At 43.3% G+C, this 13,839-nt stretch overlaps 2 protein-coding genes across 2 annotated transcripts in view; one reads left to right on the plus strand and one right to left on the minus strand.

Moving 5' to 3' along the window:
- Positions 1-2,816: 2,816 nt before the first annotated feature.
- Positions 2,817-5,098, minus strand: sigmar1 (sigma non-opioid intracellular receptor 1). Its single transcript, XM_080527898.1, has 4 exons — positions 4,857-5,098; positions 4,200-4,400; positions 3,686-3,778; positions 2,817-3,511 (listed from the first exon to the last, which is right to left on the minus strand). Exons 1-4 carry the CDS (start codon positions 4,999-5,001, stop codon positions 3,282-3,284), a joined length of 669 nt encoding a protein of 222 aa, XP_080384024.1. The 5' UTR covers positions 5,002-5,098; the 3' UTR covers positions 2,817-3,281.
- Positions 5,099-5,652: 554 nt separating this feature from the next.
- The window catches only part of galt (galactose-1-phosphate uridylyltransferase), a 112,181-nt gene continuing 103,994 nt past the window's right edge, over positions 5,653-13,839 (plus strand). Inside the window, exons 1-6 of the mRNA XM_080527891.1 lie at positions 5,653-5,750; positions 6,423-6,592; positions 7,747-7,822; positions 7,927-7,975; positions 10,330-10,459; positions 11,001-11,057. Of these exons, the coding sequence (XP_080384017.1) occupies positions 5,717-5,750; positions 6,423-6,592; positions 7,747-7,822; positions 7,927-7,975; positions 10,330-10,459; positions 11,001-11,057 (516 nt within the window). The 5' untranslated portion in view covers positions 5,653-5,716. The remainder of the gene's footprint in view (positions 5,751-6,422; positions 6,593-7,746; positions 7,823-7,926; positions 7,976-10,329; positions 10,460-11,000; positions 11,058-13,839) is intronic.

Raw genomic sequence — 13,839 nt, forward strand, 5'->3', positions numbered from 1 at the left:
AGTCGCTTTGGATAAAAGTGTCAGCTAAATGGCATATACTGTATGTATATCTAGTCTCGACTCGAGGTATAACCAATGGTTGGCAAAGGAGATGGTGGTGATAGTTTCGGGATCCCCATGAGAAAAAGATCCCCATGTTACATCTAGATGCGAACTGAAGTGTATCAGACCCTTCCTGTGGTTTAGATACAGTAACGTCTTAGATACGACCCATCTGTGCTGTCTGAGAAGGCGGGCACTCCTGCCAGTGTTACTGTGACCTCTTGGTCCTGTCTCCCAAGTCAACAAGTCAGAATAGGATGGATAGTTAAACGTTTTTTGCTCAAGCTGCAGTGATAGGACAACGTACACATGTGAACAAACAGCTCCTAAAGGAAAGTGCATCACATTAGCTACTGAGCACATCTACAAATAGAATTGTGGGGAGCATGGCGCGTTCTGGCCTGCAGAGGGAGCCAGACTGTCGTTGGGGGGGGGATAATGAGCTGATTGCGGACAGATGTCAGTGATCAGACTCGTTATCCCACTGGTCTATTTAACCTGTGTGTGTTTGTTCCCTCGGGAGAGTGAAGGAGGCGGGGAAAACCTGTCGAGGTGCCCAGAGAGAACGATCTCGAGAGAGAGAGCCAGAACAACGGCAGAGCAGCGGCAGTGCAAGCTGAGACCCGAAAGGGGAATCAGCGCCGTGTGCAGTGGCCGTAGCGGATCCCGAGCGGGGAAGCCGGTGGGCGTGGTGGCAGTGACGACCGCACGCCGGGAGATTCCTTGTTGATTATTATTTGAAAAGACTCGCTCAGCACGTCAGTGACGGTGCTGGGGGCCGTTCCACTAAAGTGGATTAGTATATCGGCGATTTAAATAAATCAGGCGATCAGGCAACTCGGGATTGGAATTCAAGTCTCAGGTGATTCCTCGAACGAGGATCAGGCTTGTGTCATCAGTGTTCACAGAACACCGGCTTAGAAATCCTCGATATGGGCACGTGCACGCAGACATAAAGAGCCCCGAAGAGTCGATCTGTCGAAATGAAGATACTCCACTCTGCAGGGGTCCTACATTTGCGCAGCATTCCGAATTATTGATCTTTATGAAGACGGAAAAATAAGATGTAAAATAGTGCAATACTGCCGCAATTAACAAGGCGAGGGAAATGGTTTGGCAAGAAATTGCTGACCGATTAAATGCGTAGGTCATACTAGCCCCAGTTATTGTTATATGTTCATATTTTAATAAATTAATATTTACTACTGTGGTGATATCAGCAGCAGGCTACAAGCCGTCATATCGTCACAATCCTAGTGGTATCGACCGCTGCCATAGTATTTAATCGTCATTTTAAATCGATGGTTCAAATCCCTCTTCAGACGCAATTTTTACTGCATTTCGTTGTCTGAATCTAATCTAAAATCTCATCTAAAAAAGTATGTAGGCTATACAATTATGGTGCAGGCTAATTTACAAGAACTGACACGATTACAATGGTGTTTGAAGCCTTTGCATGAAGGTTTCGGTTAAATGTAAAAAAAATAAATAAAAAAAAACACTAAAATCAAGTCTCGAACTCGCAACCTTCAGAACTCTAGCTGGTTGCCTTAACCACTGCGCCAGCCAGACCGCGGAGACAAAAGCAATGCAAGTTAATAAAGATACCTATTTAATTTATTTTATTTTTTTACACTTTTTAATTTATTTATCTATCGATCTATCTATCACACTTTCAAAATATCAAGTTATCTATCACACAATCAAACTATCTATCGATCGATCACACTTTCAAAATATCAAATTATCTATCTATCACACAGTCAAACTATCTATCTATCTCGTGTGAAGTGGGAACTAATATTTCCTAAAAGACACTTGAGGAACTGTCGTTCGGGATGGAACCGACCGCAAGCTTATTTAAACCTGGATCAGAGTTAATCGCTTGGATCAGAGTTAATCTGGCATAGTGGAACGGCCCCTTGAGCTGTGCAGCACGTAATAAATACGTATTCTACCACTGTTCTTCTGGGTCGACCTCCCTCTGTGCCTAGAGACTCTTACAAGAATGCATTGCTTATGTGATGCCAAATTAACCAGAGGTTAAAATATATATTTAATAAAAATAAGTGGAATGTGAGTGTGTTTTACAATATAATGAGTGATGATTTATCCAAAACCATTCAACACTTGCAGCCTCCCCACAGCATTACCCCAAATTCCCTAACTTAGCTTCATTAATCATGTGGTTTTACTTTCTGGCCTTTCTCTAATTCTCTTCCCTTCCTCTGTACCGTTGCTGTTTAGGTAACATAATTTATACATACTTACGTATATCTATATCTAGCCTTTTGCTAGAAACATACACTTGAATGGTACATTGTTCAGTTACAACAGTCTATTTCTCACAGAGGACGCTGACTCTTAGTGTGAATGTTGTCGCCATCGTCATCATCGTCCCTGCTCCTCTTCCTCGAAACTCCAGAGGTGACCTCTATGACCTCTTCAGCACCACCCTCGTCATCATAATCATCATCATCTGAGTGCTCTGACTCATGACGGTGATAAGGAGGATTGGCAGGGCCGGGCTCCCGGAGTCGATGCCAGGGGAGGCGAGAGCCGGATGCACCCTTCCGCAGCCAGATGCCCTGGTCTGAACTCACCTGACAATTCCAGGCAATGCATTATGTCTATACAATTATTGGAATTAACCAGCCCATGTAATGCTGGGAAATCCAAATATCCATCATCATATTCCAAAATGTAAACTATCCTATCCAAACTATACTGGGAAAATGCAGTGTAGTTTAGAAATGACAACATTTTTCCCCTTCAATACGTTTATTGTGGTCGAAGTTGCTCAAGTAAATTCTACCTGTTTCTTCAAATTTCTTTGATTTGTCATGTAAGTAATATTGCATTTTTGCATCATACAGTAGTTGCTGTTGGCCTCGACACACAGTCACATGATAACAACCGTTCACCGTCCACCTCGTCAGTCTCTGACCAATGACATATACAACTTTCATAACAAACAATCACATAGATCAGAGAACAATGGAGCGTTAACATTATAGTCAAACATTGGCCCTATGTTGGCAATTTGGGAGGTGATTGGTCCAGACTTGCTCCCTCCATTCACTCTAAGCAGCTATCCATCCATCCTTCCATCCATCAATGTCCAAAAATAAACCCATTTCAAACCCTTCAGTTGCATCCGGGTAAACTAACGACTGGACAAACATAAAAGCGTGGCGGATCAGAACAGTCTTTGATGTTGAACTACAGTGTTACAGTAATCAGAAGACGCCAGCCTCCGTGAGTAGAGTATTGGCTTCAAGAAGCATCCCTTTCACATAGACACGCACTGTGTAGAACAGGGTGAGGAAGTCCTGTGTGCTGAACACCGTGTCTGCCAGAGCGAACCCCAAGGTGGAGGGGATGAAGCCGCGGCCGTACTCCACCATCCACGTCCCGGCGCTCCACTGTACAGACGTGGCCTCTCCAACAGTGTGGACTATTGTGTCACCTGCCGAGACACAAAACACACACCTGACTGATTCTAGAACGACACAGATGTGTCATGGGAATATCTTGGTAAGCTAAAACATTAGCATGTGTGGAAGTAAAGGCCTCTGGCATTGTTCGCTTGCAATTTAGGTTATTGGTTCTTGACATGACTTGAGAGGTACTGGTGTCTTACCAGGATAGTATAGTTCACTTTTTGTTGTGCCCTCCTTCCATTGCCTGAATGTCCCAGAGATAATGGTGTCTGATATTTCTGCCCAGTAACGACCTAGAGAGTGGTAATTAGTTAGTACCAGTTGTACCACAACAAACAAGAATAACATGTATAATACAATAATAAATGTATAAATAACATGTATAAAACAATAATACATGTCACTGTATTCAACCTTAATTCAACCAGGGGGTTATTCCATCAACGTCGCTAAAGGAAAATCCAGGCTTATTTTGATCAATCTTACGAGATTCATCAAAATAAGCCTGGATTTTCCTTCAGCGACATTGATGGAATACCCACCAGGTTAGTTGACACAAACATAGGCTGTGATTTAGATTAGAAGTGATTTAGATGCGTCGTGCAGGAATGACTAAACATGGGTGACAAAATAATGGAGGGCAGGTGTGCAGTATACAGAGGCCTATACCCTCATTCTGTCAGACACTATGCATGCAATAACTCAGGGTCTTACCCGAGTGTCCGCCAGTGTCCACTGCTGTTCCGAAGAGGAGGACATACTCTGTGAGTGAGGCATGTAGGAGACACATAGAGCCCATCCACCCTCCTGCATTCACAAACACCCACTGCAAGTCCTCATCATCGAGGATATGACCCGGGTACTTCTTCCGCAGCTCCACAACCACTTTGGCAAAGGCCTGCTCGTGATCCTGACCTGTAGCAAAAAGAAGAGAAACATTGGATCATCTTGTCACTCTTCATCATTACCCCAACAGTGTAATGTTGAGCAAGTCACCAGGTTGCACATGAGAGACCAGAACACTGGCCAAACAAATGCAGAGTAGTGATTTAATCATGTGAACAACCTAAATCGTTCATAGGACTTCTCTTACAATGCATCATTCCCTCCCTTGTGAAATCGCTGATCTGACACGACTTGATTGGTAAAAGCAATTAATGCACAATGCAACAACAACAAAAAAGTATTCCAAAGGGCATGTGAACTTTCTCCAGCCTGAACTAAGACCAGATCATGTTGCCCTAAATGATTGCTCTAGCTAGCTTTCTCAGGCACTCTGAAAACTTGTAGGCATTTCATTGCATCATCTGACATACATTTCTACAAACACACACAAGCTGGCTACCTATTCTTGCTAGCAAGTAAACTTACCTGCATATTGCTTTGCCAATTTCGCGACGTCTTCCTTATCGAAAACGTACTGTTTATTCGCCATCCAATGCCTCAGGTATAGCACTATTAAGACAGACACTCCGACGAGCACAATGAGTTTTAGAATCTTAGCTGTCAAAGACATCGTTCAGAAACTGACAGCACCGCGCACAGACAAGTTAACATGAAGACAAGAACAGCGCCCAAAGCTTCTATCATAAAGAAACCATGAGGAGGCGCGTTACATTTCACCTCTGTTCTTTCCTCATCGGATGGGGGATGGATATAGGATGTAGCCAATCATGAGCCGATCAGTCAACGCTTAACCAATAGGAATCGTGAAAGGTGTCTGGCGCAACAGAGTGGGCCGTACAGTAGGTGCACTTGGTCTAAATTTGTCTCTTGCTGTGGGAGTTCGACTCTAGTTTTCCAACCATATATAGGTCATTAATATAAATATGAATATATATATATATGTATATATTATATCATATGTTTTGATAATCTACTTTATTATTTACTTTATCTACTTTAATGTGAATTAAGAGTCTAATAACTGCATACCACGGTGGTGCATGCCTTGATCTTCACACATACATAGGCCAATTAAAAGTCTATCGAGCAATAATAGACATTAGGTACGGCACCATAACTACAAATTAAAGAAAACATGCAATATGATAACAATATGCTTTTGAAAATCTTGGAGGTTCAAAATCTTGTTTGCTGCGTTTTTCTGCGCAGTTTTGAAACTCTTAATATCCGCGCTGTTGACATAATTTGACAGCACACTCTGTAAGAGAAATTCGGTCTTCGGTGCAGTTTCATTTGACGCTGTTGCACTTACAACAACCATCGCCATGAGCTGTAATGATCTCAGTTTTGACCCAAAAGGTAACGACGATCTATGTTTCAACAGCCATCTGATCTTAGATTAGATTCAACTTTATTGTCATTGCAGAGTACAAGTACCAGACAACGAAATGCAGTTTAGCATCTAACCAGAAGTGCAAATAGTGATATAAAAACACATCTTAGCACACATGCCAGACCACAGAACTAATACTTCAGATTTCACACAAGATAAAAGTCTTGCCTGGCTAAGAACGTGATTATTGTAATACTGCAGTGCACACAGTCTCGTGATTCAGTTCCTGCCGGTGCAGGTTTACGCAGATTCACAAAGCAAGTGGATAGAAGCAAAGAGACACTTTGTTACAACCTCCAGTTGATTGCTGCGCTCATATGTTGCAGTCGACAGGTTCATGAACAAGCAATTGTCATTGATGATGACAATTAAAGCAGAAATTATTCAGTAACTTTTGCCTTATTCATTCACAAGAATTATGAGCCAGAATAGAACATGTATGGCTTGTTGATAATTAGTTGAGATTGCTGAAGCGTGTGTGTGTGTGTGTGTGTGTGTGTGTGTGTGTGTGTGTGTGTGTGTGCGCGCGCGTGCGTGCGTGCGTGCGTGCGTGTGTGTGTGTGTGTGTGTGTGTGTGTGTGTGTGTGTGTGTGTGTGTGTGTGTGTGTGCGCGCGCGTGCGCCTCTGTGCGTCCTCAGAGCATCAGCACATGCGCTACAACCCCCTCCGGGACTGCTGGGTCCTGGTCTCAGCCCATCGGATGAAGCGTCCCTGGAAAGGACAGGTGGAAAAGCCCCCGGAGGACAACGTCCCCCGACACGACCCCTCCAACCCCCTCTGCCCTGGGAACACCAGAGCTAACGGCGAGGTGAGAAACTAGATAAAAACAACAACAATAATAATAATAATAATAATAATAAAACAAAATAATAATAATAACTTTTATTTGTATAGCACTTTTCCTGTAAACGTTGCAGCTCAAAGTGCTTTAAAAAAAAAAACTCATAAAAATTACCATTCATTTTACTTGAAATTCCCATTTTAGTTGATGTTACAGATATGTATTTTATTTTATGGATATTGATTTACTGTGTTTACTATGTATTAACTTATTTTACATTCAGTGTTGTACCTTTTTGAGAGTGACATTTAATCACAGACCACACGTGAGAGACAGTAGTAAGTAAGGTGCTCCGTTTTGGTTTGGCTAGCAGGAGCTAGCAAGTACAAGTCATTTAAGTTGCTATTATTTACAAGAAATGCACACGTTTAATTGAAGATTTATGTTTTGGCTTGAAGACTTTTACTTTCAAGTGGACTTAGTATAAAGTATACATTGGGAGAGCCCTGACGTATGCTACGGCGTAGCCACGCGTAAATTCGACGCAGAAGTATAACTTGGGTTTTAGTGAGGTATGTTAACTAGCCTAGTGTCATGTGATGTATCTTGTGCACATTTAAGTTGTAGTTTGTATTGAGCTATGTGTGTCGATGTAAACATAAACTGAAGTTTGTTGTTATCTAGACGGATTGAACATTCATAGAACGTTGTTAATGAGTTGGCTTAGGCCTTCTCTCATCATTACAACTGAGCAACTGAAAATAACTGAGATCTCATGTTTTCCTGCTGTGTGTATCTGTTTTTATTAATAATATGACATTGACAATACGCACACACACACACACACACACACACACACACACACACACACACACAAACAAACTGCTTTGTGAACTTTCAACAATCATAGAATGCTGACCTTATTGGCTGACCTACAGGCTTGTCTCCACATGAGCAGATTTCTCTGTCTCATTCCGCAGATAGATATCTGAGTTATGTGCGGTCCTGTGGTTTCTTGGCATTTTACAGCATCTTTCCCTGAGCAAAAAGGACAGTGGGGAACTTCTCTCAAAAGTGGTTTGGTTTTCTCATACTAGATCTATCTATCTATCTATCTATCTATCTATCTATCTATCTATCTATCTATCTATCTATCTATCTATCTATCTACCTTGCTACAGGTAAATCCAGACTACGATAGTACCTTTGTGTTTGAGAATGACTTCCCTGCCCTCCAGCCAGATGCCCCTGATCCTGGTAAGTGGGTGTGGTAAAGGGGGATATAATAAGTGTGAAAAGTGTGACTCGCTCTCTATATCCGTAGGCACATTATATGACTTTATGGATGCTCTTTCTTTCAGGTTCAGATCATCATCCACTGTTTAAGTCCAAAACTGCCAGAGGAGTATGGTGAGGAGATAAATATAACCGTAAACTATAAACTATAAAAGAACACCGTTCTTTTGAACAAAACAATCTGTAAGGAAACAAGTATAGGCCTACACAGATTGATTTGGCCTGGGGTGGTCCAGTGGTCTAGCACCGCGGTCTACAGTGCACACGTATGCCCATGTTGGCATGGGTACGAATCTGGCCCATGCCCTGCTGACATGCCGTCTCTCCCTTCATCTCCTTACTTTCCTATCTGTCTTCACTGTATCTGTCCAATAAAATAAAAAATATGAGTGGGACTGCTCCACACATAACTTAAAAGAGAGAGATTGATAGAGATGGAGTGTGACAGCTAGAGTGAACCACAGTCACCACTATTTCCACTCAGTGAAACTATCTTTCAGATTCAGATTTAGAAACCGTTATTGTCCCAGACATAATATATTATGGGGAGCATCTGTGATAAAAAAAAGGGCAAGGTTTAGTCAGGAGGGGACAATAAATACTGTAGGAGATTTATCTAACGTGATTTTGTACACTATTCACTTGGCTTGCGCTAGCTATTGTAATGGTATGATATTTCTTCAATACCTACCAAAGGAGGTCTTGCTCTGTGTCCATAAAATGCTTAATCACAAAACAGCAGGTGGCGCTGTTACCCATACAATGTCGAATTAGACCCTCACAAGGACTAACAGAGCTGAGGCGATGCATGTCAGCTACGTATTAACAGGGATTTATGCACGCAGGTCAACAAACAAAATGTAAACAATGGAGCAAATGCATTTTAACATGCACTGAATTTCTGTGCCAGATCTGATATGCTCATGGAATGACATTCAATGAGAGCAGCATTACCTTTTTAAAAGATGAATTGAAGCTACACATCATTTGTTTATAATAATGTCTTCTATGACAACAAAAAACAACATAAACAATAGAGTAATGGCTCCTTATTGCTTAGGTACACATATCTTCATACATTTAGTATGAACATATCACTGCCAGTGGCTATAACTGATGAAGGATGAAAGATTTGGTAGACAATGTTTCTACACAACTAAACCGTTTAGTGTTTCATCCACAGTAGTATAGAGCAGTGGTTGACAGGGTGGCAGTATAGGTCTTGTTTTGTGTCGTGCTGGGGCTCAGTGTAGCAATCTTTTGAGTGGGAGGACATATACACTCTACAAAGATTGTTGCCTAGGGCTATGTTTCGGCAGCCAATTAGTGGGAATCCCTGGTGTAGTGTGTGTAAGGGAAGGCAGGTTGAGACACGGGGAGGCAGAGGGAGAAAGTGTAGATTAGGGAGGCAAGGGATGGCACTGTGGATAAGGGGGAGATGGTGTGGATATGGGGGAGGCAGGGCAGGGGGAGGCAGTGAGTATACGGGGGAAGGCAGAGGGGATAGGGAAGGCAGAGAGGCAGTAGGGTGGCAGCATGGAGAGGCAGTGTGGATGTGGAGGAAGCGGGGGAGGCCGGATGACAGGCAGGGTATACAGTAGTGTGGACAGTAGGAGATGAGATGATGTATATCCCCTGAGCTTGTCCTGTGTTCGCCGCCGAGGCTGTCTGAGAAGTTGTTAGAGAGCAAGCTCTGGTGCTGATTGGTTGCAGGAAGGATAGAGAGCTTAGAGCTCAGCACCGGAGTCATGTACAATTCATAACGGAGGCCACTCGCCACAAATAAGGCATGAAATAAGAGCTGCGTTATCAAAACCTCAGCTTGTTGTATCAGCCCAAGGGACGAGGCTGGCTCAATAGAAACAAGGTGGAATGTTCCGGGGCTATACAACAGAAAACTCACGAGTGTGTTCTGTCATAGATTTATTTAATTTATTTATTTATAGTAGTTTGTCATACTGTAGCTGGCAGAGAAACATCCCGAAGAAGCTTTAAAAAAAAAAAAAAAAAAGTAATGATGAATTAGTAACAGGCTACAGAATAGGTTTAAGATGAAGTGTTTAATTGATAACATACCAGATAGTTCACCCAGGGAATCATGTCAAATAAATTGAGAAAGGGCTTGGTTAAAGTTTGTGATGAGGCTGGCATTCAGAAATAAATATATCCGGTAGATTATATCACCTTTTCACCTCATGTCATTGAAATACATTTGTTTTTGTTAATGAGCCGCTATTTTATGGTGCGTTGGTCTGACTCCAGGATCTTGTTTCTGTGTGGTTATCCTTATGGGTGCAGTAACAGTTACATTCTGGAGGGGTCCCCTATATAGTCAGAAATTTAAAAATAGTCAGAAGTCAGTTTTAAGGGCTATTATAACCATATAGTCAACACATTTGCAATGGCTTCCATATTGTTACAGTAAAATAAAGCGAATGTGTACATGTGTGTGTTTCTGTGTCTCTCAGTAAGGTCATGTGTTTCCACCCATGGTCTGATGTCACCCTCCCACTCATGCAGCAGGCAGAGATTGTGAAAGTGATTGACAAGTGGGCGGACCTGGTGACAGATTTGGGCTCTACCTACCCCTGGGTACAGGTAAGGTTCACATTCACCTCGGTGCATCTGTTGTGCCAGGCAAAACCAATCAAGCACAGCTGTGTATATTTCAAACATATTATATATGTTATATTTATATATATATTTCATATTGTATTGCATTGTATATATACACACACACACAGACGTATATACATTTAAACCCCGGTCTGGTCTGCATGTTAGTGTTTGATGCTGGCTCTTGTTAGAGTGTTAGGGTTGTGTGCCCTTGTAGTATGTAATGAGACCCTGGGCTCTAGTGCTGGACTTCCTCTTCCCTGACTTCAGCCTCATCGCCCCCCGGTGAACAGTGATGCACACAGGTCAATATTTATCAAGTCCACTTGTCTAGGACAAATCCTGGCTAAAGCCTCTCCTATCACTCTCTGGGGAAGGACAGGGGAAGTCTTTAAACCCCCTCTACCAGGATGTCCCCCCCACATACCAAGGCATGTGAAGTATAATCGCAAACACACACACACACACACATCTACCCCGTACCACCATTCTGAGACCCTCTCTTCCTGTTGTGTGTTTTTAGATATTCGAGAATAAAGGCGCCACGATGGGCTGTTCCAACCCCCATCCCCACTGTCAGGTAAGTCTACCCTGCTGCTGCCTCTCCTCAGACTCCCACTCAGCTGCCCAATTAGTGTCCGAACTCTCCTGTCTTTCTGAGAGGAGAAATATGCAGACCTCGACTGTCCTGAGGATGAAGATGTCCTTACTTGAAGCTTCGGGACATCTTTTTAATAAGGTTTGACTGTCACTGTGGCTCGTATGTGTGTGTGTGTGTCTGTGTGTCTGTGTGTGTGTGTCTGTGTGTGTGTGTGTGTGTGTGTGTGTGTGTGTCTGTAGGGGTGCTTTAAGGGATGAAGTTAATGTAAGCAGTCTCTTTAACAGCTCTGTAGGCTCCAATTAGGCAGTGGAGAAGATGTGACAGGACTTGTCTGCTTGATTGCCCCCCCCCCCCCCCCCCCCCCCCCCGCCCCTCATCTCCAATCTGCCGGTTTTGACTTGGGTGGAGGTGACGTGGCGGTGCAGGTAGTGTGTGTTGGACCTGCCACAGTGGTAGCGGGCTGTACTGGACTGTGTAGTTAGAACCTAGGTGGCTGTCAGAACTCAATGGAGCAGAAGTATGCGGGGGAAATATCTCTCTTTGTCCTCCTCTCTCTATCTCTCTTTCTTTCCCCCCCCCCCACTCACTCTCTCCCGAATACATTATCTTTGTCTCTGTCCGTACGAAATAGCCACCAGGGGGCAGTAGGAGACCTTCAACAAGCGCCGCGCGTCCACGGCTCCAGCAGTCTTGCCACCTGTCTGTGTGTCCTCTTAAAGCCCCCATTGTAGGAGACAGTGCCAGAGTGTGCCCCCTCAGACCGTATTTCACCCATAGCGACCGTCTCTAGCTATTCTACGGTGTTGTCGTCACCTGATTAGTGGCCCCAGATGTGCCATGTTTTCTTTGAACTGGCACAGTGACTCGCCATCGAGTACTAACTGTAAACTACTCCTCAGTATAACCCAGTGCCTCTCTCAACCATTGAAGAGTCATTTTACAGTCTGCGGTCTAATGGTATTTATTTGATAACATTTAGACTGCACTTACTGGTGTGTCATGTCATTTCAAATAGTTTAGAAAGAAAATCAATTGTTAATCAATTCAACCGTGCACACGAGTTTCACACTGAACATTGTATGTGGAATGAATGAGCTTAAGAATGCAAATATTAGTCGCAGCAAAACTAATCCGACTTCCATATCCCTATTCATGACCCATGAGAATCTAGCTTTTATAGATTTCTGCATTACAAATGCAGTTATCCAAGAGCACTCTGGACTGTTTTGATTGTGCTGGTACCAAGAGGATAATGTATTCATATTTGGCAAAACACTTCAATTTCCCATTGTAGTCATTAGCTCCAAAACTTACTTCAATGGACCTTGTGGACCTTTCTGACCATGGTTTCCCCAGCAACGGCTTCTCGCCGCATCATATTTTTTGCTAATAAGTACATGACCACATGACCTTCGTCCACTCCCCCCCCCACACACACCACACCACCATCTTGTGCAGTTCAATCCCTGGCGTATATTACACAGTATGCATAAATCACTGTAAACATCAACACAGTAGCTGAGCAAACTGGGGCTAGAATACAGCTGGACTTGACCCAGGTTCATTCAGCTTATATGCAGGTCTTATATATACGATGACCCAGGTTCAGAGCCTATATGAAGGTCTTATATATACTATGTGAAAGAGGATGTTGGGCGTTAATGTTAAGCTGGAGCTGAGAGTAAGTGACCCATCCCACCTCAGAGAACTTGACCGCACACAGAGAGTCTAAAGGTTACCTCTCTTCTCTCAGTTCCTTGAGTCTCTCTCTCTCTCTCTCTCTCTCTCTCTCTCTCTCTCTCTCTCTCTCTCTCTCTCTCTCTCTCTCTCTCTCTCTCCCGCTCTCTCTCCTCGCCTCCTGCTCTGAAACCATATTGGTGGAGAATAACCAAGGGACTTCCTCCCCTGAAACATTCTTCTCCAATGCATTTTAACAAGGAGGCGAGCAGAGAGGAGGCGAGTTCATTTACATTTTACATTTGAGTCAACTCTCTTATCTGGAGAGACTGGCAGTAAGTAAACCATAAGTAAAACTTTCCATAAGAACAAGTGCTAGAGAAAGGGTTTTATAAAACATTCAAAATGGCAAAGGTTCAGGTTCAATACACGTGGGGTATCTGGGGAAGTGCTAAGTCTGAGGAGGATGAGAAAGAGATGCCTCTGATATAGCCAGCGGTGGATGATAGGTAGTGATTCTGCCATTCTGACTGTGGTGGGAAGCCTATTCCACCAATGGGGTGTGAGTAGTTCTCGGACATCCATCTCCTCTGACCCTTAGGTCCTTCCACTGTTCCTTTGGCCTACCTGTACTTTATTTTACCCTCTGAATTCAAAATCAACCCCTAGGCGCTCCCATTGATCTGAAAGGATTCGATAGGTATAAGAAATTGTCTCACGTAGCCCTCGTTTCTGCCATATTCCAATCCTTTCAGATCTACAGGAGTGGCTGTAGAAGGTAGGGGCTAGGAGTTGATATGGATTTCAGCATACATACTAAACCATGTCCAGTGTAGGGATATCAAGCAAACAAGCTCTAATTTTGTCATGTGACCAATGCTATTTAAGTAGTTCACCTCTTTCATTGATTCGTTCCTTTTGCCTTTCGTACTGCTTGTCTCAGCTGTCTCTCCTGCTGCTGATGACTTTGGCTTGGAGTGTGTGTGTGTGTGTGTGTGTGTGTGTGTGTGTGTGCCTGCGTGCGTGCACTTGCGTGCGTGTGTGTGTGTGTGTGTGCCAAACTGCTGTCTTATTTACTGCTCAT

Source organism: Nansenia antarctica, assembly GCF_963989245.1.
Source record: "Nansenia antarctica genome assembly, chromosome: 4".
Classification (NCBI taxonomy): Eukaryota; Metazoa; Chordata; class Actinopteri; order Argentiniformes; family Microstomatidae; genus Nansenia; species Nansenia antarctica.